Source organism: Littorina saxatilis, linkage group LG17 (genome assembly GCF_037325665.1).
Source record: "Littorina saxatilis isolate snail1 linkage group LG17, US_GU_Lsax_2.0, whole genome shotgun sequence".
NCBI classification, from domain to species: domain Eukaryota; kingdom Metazoa; phylum Mollusca; class Gastropoda; order Littorinimorpha; family Littorinidae; genus Littorina; species Littorina saxatilis.
Window position 1 is genome coordinate 21,348,537 of NC_090261.1, and position 4,461 is coordinate 21,352,997.

General features: G+C 42.7%; 1 protein-coding gene across 1 annotated transcript in view; it reads left to right on the forward strand.

Annotated features, from left to right (window-relative positions):
• LOC138952230 (cell division control protein 42 homolog) overlaps window positions 1-3,805 on the forward strand; it is a 43,080-nt gene extending 39,275 nt beyond the window's left edge. Inside the window, exon 3 of the mRNA XM_070323848.1 lies at window positions 1-3,805. This exon is cut by the window's left edge and continues 226 nt beyond it. Within this exon, the coding sequence (XP_070179949.1) occupies window positions 1-293 (293 nt within the window). The 3' untranslated portion in view covers window positions 294-3,805.
• Window positions 3,806-4,461: the final 656 nt, after the last annotated feature.

Consider the following 4,461-nt stretch of genomic DNA (forward strand, 5'->3'; position numbering starts at 1 on the left):
TGTCGGAGGAGGAGGTTAGCAAGCTCGCCCAGCAGCTGGGAGCCCACTACGTGGAGTGCTCGGCCCTGACCCAGAAGAACATGAAGGAGGTGTTCGACGACTCCATTCTCACGGCCCTCAACTGGGTGCATGCTGAGGAACAGCTGGCCTCCAAGAGTCTCCTGCGCAAATCCAAACGCTCCAAGAGCAAAGACAGCACGGCCGCCGCAGCGGTCGCCTCTTCCTCCGCCACCTCCGCCAAAAGCTCCAGTCCCAAGAAAGGCGGGTGGAAAAAGTTCTGCTGCTTTATGTGATAGTGAGCCTCAAGACTGGTAGACAGCACAAGACTTTGCTTATCATTTTGACAGCGTTGTTTAAGCCACTGCTAGTTTTTTGTTCAGTATGAAAGGTTTTTGAGGGGAGAATGTCATTCTGTCTGATTGACCTTTTATGATTTTTTGGTTCTTCTTCCTCTCGCCAAAGACTTTCTTTTTGTGGAGCGAAAGTATTGTGGCCGACATGAAAACTGTGTTCGTTAAGCAGCGAGGAAGGAAATGACGCCAAGAGAACAACGGACACGGAGAAATTTAAAAGAGCCTTGATGGCTCAGTGTGATACACGTTTGCAACCTCGAAGACATTGCCTCATTATCTCTGTTAGTTCAGACAGTGCTTCCAGTTTGGCGAATGTGTCGTACAAAGTGTGCCCGAGGCTCGAGGACATGAGAGTAATGAGTAAACAGCAGAGGAGAAAGAGAAATGACAGTATCTGGTGACAGAGGACACACCTTGTTCACTGGTTATTGTAAATACCCCCAGTGTGATGCTGTTAAAAGCGCAGAAGAGGTGTGGAAAAAATGACTCTCCCTGACACTGAGAGCATGCACTCTCTGCAACTTCTTCTCTATCCTTACCGTGGTGCAGTCGCTGCTACTAATGTTTAAAGTCGCCTCAGGCGTCTTCCACTCCAGTCACCTTAGGCGACCTCCACTCCAGTCACCACGCTTCCCGCCAAGCCCAGGGAAACCCATCTTCCTTCCTTCATTTTTGTTACTGTTTCTCTTTGCGCTTACTGCTTCAAAGCTTTGTGATACTGGAATGGACTTCAAGAAAAATCAACAGGACTGTTTCTCACGTTTGGGGAAGGAGGCAGACGTGTGGTTCGCTGGCCCTCTCGGTACAGCCTGACTGAGAACATTCTAATAAGGCTGGCCTCTCTGACACTGTGCTTAAAAAAAGAACGCAAAGAGTTGTCCCGTGGCAAGCTATGGAGTGGTGTCTTTAGCCTGGCATCATGCCTCACACAAGTACAGGACAGTTCTATCCTTTGCAATGAATCTGAAGTCGATCTGTAAAGGTGGGACAATTCGGTGGAACAGCCAAAGACTCGTGGTTTTTGCTTAGCTGCAACACGAGTCTTCATGAAAGTGGGAAAGTGCTGGCTTCAATTTCGTTCTTTTGAAGTCAGTTTGTCATCAACTAAGGCCACGGAGATTTGAATGCCACAGAACTGTCATTAGCCAGCCTTTAGTAGTGAAGTGCAGCGCTGCACGCGTTACATGGGGAAAGCGTGAAACTGACTTTGCTGAACGAGGGACCATTGTTAACGGCCATCCTGGCTCTGTGCTGTATTACATCAGCGATACGCTTCCCCCAGTGACGTCATTCCTGACGTGGATAAACTGACGTCATAAAGTCCAAGGAGGGAAAGACGTTGAACTTACTTACAGGGGATGGTGCCCGGACCTAACCTGACTTGTTTTTTTAAATTAAGAAGAGATTCTGGATGTTTTCTACTGTTAAAATTGTGCTATTCATGCGAATGAAAGCGTAAGAATGAAAAAAGCGGAAGGGAGAAAAAAAAGAGTTGAAAGAGGATTCTCGTTGTCCGATTCGAAAGAGAGTGACCGGACCAAATATCAGAGCACACGCAAAGTGGGCAGTGCCTTGAGAGGATGCTTCTCTTTCCTCCCCCTCCCCCCCTCCTCCCATCAAAACAATGCAATAAGAGAACGCTGGGAACTATGCAATGTTTTGTACTGTACGTAAGACGGACGATGATTTACCGTAGATGCTTTCTGTTGCCATCTTCATATAATAAGGCAACTTGTACATACCGCCTCTTCTGCGCGAAATTGCCTTGGAAGTGCGTGCGCACGTGTGTGTGTGGGTGTGTGTATGTGTGTGTGTGTGTGCTCGGAGGAAAGCGTGAGTGAGAATTGCGGCTTGCTGCTTAATGCTTTGCTTCTATTCAGTGAGAAGTCCAAAGCACAGGCTGAAACTTGATTTGAATGTTTGCTCAAATTTATAAAGGGTCCAAAGATGGGATCTTACTGGAAGAAAAGTGTCTGTTATCTGATTTCAGTTGTTAATCCATTATCGTACAAAGAATACCGAACACAAAAGATGAAATGTACAGCGACCTGCGTGTCATGTCATTTAATGTCACACCATGTGATGCCATGTGTCATGTCATGCGTCATGTCATGAGTCATGTTATATGTCATGAAATAAGATTTCATATGCCGTGTCGTATATCATGTTATGTGTCATGTCATGTTATATGTCATGGAATATGATTTCATATATGCCGTGTCGTATATCATGTCATGAGTCATGTTATATGTCATGGAATAAGATTTCATATGCCGTGTTGTATATCATGTCATGTCATGTCACGGCATATGTCATGTCATTTGCCATGTGTCATGTCACGTGTTTTACGCCAAGACAAGAACGCGCCATGTATTGTATGTCACAGACGGAAAGCGTTGCTACAGGTGCACATGTTGGCCATACCAGACAGTGAAGTAGCCTGTGAACGATAAGGTTGTTTTGAAAGTGTTCACACTCTTTAATCTGCTGCATTAACACATTTTCCACACACGAGAAGCATCTTTTTCTTGTTAAGAACACCAGTAACCCGGTTTCAAAGAAAATATCACAAGGAACATTGGCATTTGCCTCGTCACAATTTTCTTGCTTTTTATTTATTTTTATATATTTTTTTTTTTATAAAGAATACGTCACTTGAAAGTAGAGACAGAAGAGTTTTTAGCTGTCATGTTCGCAAAGTTCTGTTGGGAAAACGTAAAAAGAAGAAGAAAGGCGAAATGTAAAGGTCACATTTTCTTTGGCCGTTTCTAATTTGAACAAAATGTGTTGCTTTTTAGTTTTGTTTCCTGTCGCTGCAGGTAGAAGCTTAAGTATGTTTAAGAACAGTTTTACGTTTTTGTTATTTTGGCCTTGTTTTGTTTGGTTTTTGTTTTGTAACTTTCATTTTCTAGTTTAATATGTTTTTATGTTTTTCAGATTTAAGTTGTTTGTTTGATTCCATTGAAAGTCAACGTTAAAATTGTTCCCACCGTCGGACTTTGTGTTTGAAAATCCATGTTAAGAATAAGATGTCGTGCAATTAAAGCTCTCCTATTTGATTCAAATGGACAGACACAATGTCTCAGATCGCTTTCTTGGGAGATCAAATGACAAAAAAAAGTCATTGTATTATTCCAGCGACATAATGTTTTTGTTTTATTGCTCGATTTCAGTTTGGCTAATAAATTTGACTGGAAGAAAGGTGAAGCAGAAAGTGCTATGATAAAGTCGAGCGTGAGACAAGCTTGCTTGGTGTTCTTTGAAATTGAAGTCAGATGCCATTTTTCTTTTCACTAATAATCTGGAAACTCGATTTCTTCGAGTCCTGCATTTTCACATTGAAATAATCAAATTTTGACGATGCGTTGATTTTTATGAACATTTGCCGATCGCAAACAATCAGTTGTGGACATTCAAGTATGAGCACGTCAAATAAACAGAGTATGTCTTTAGCTGGTGTTTTTTGTGATTTGTTCTTATATGATGAGTGTGTGTGTGTGTGTGTGTGTGTGTGTGTGTGTGTGTGTGTGTGTGTGTGTGTGTGTGTGTGTGTGTGTGTGTGTGTTTTTAAAGACACCAACCCAGAAAAGAACAACAAAAGCAAACAAACAAACAAACAAACAACAACATTTACAAATAAACAAATGCATTTTCATTACAATGTATGCAACAAGAACAATCTCATCTGATGGAGCTTTGATGCAGCCTCGAGGTTCAAACACACAAACGCACACACACAAGCGCGTGCGCGCCCTCTAGCACGCCACCTCCATTAAGAAATACTTTTTTACCCACACGGGCGACGCCACCTTTAAAAAAGAAATAAAATCAAAACTTGACTAAATGTAAAAAGCAAGCCCAGAGTCAGAGACACGGAGAAAACCTGTCGTGTGTAGAAGTGATTCGAAGCTAACGACACACAAGGGCATGTATACACACCTGAAAAACAGGTCCCATATGACACATGCAAAACCCAGGTTGTTAGGCGCCTAAAACCATCCCCATTGGTATTCATCTCTGCCTTTCTTACATTCTTTCAGACTACAACCGTCACGACTTCGGCGGCCTGAATAACGCTATCAGTATATATCCCCCTCGTCTACATTCA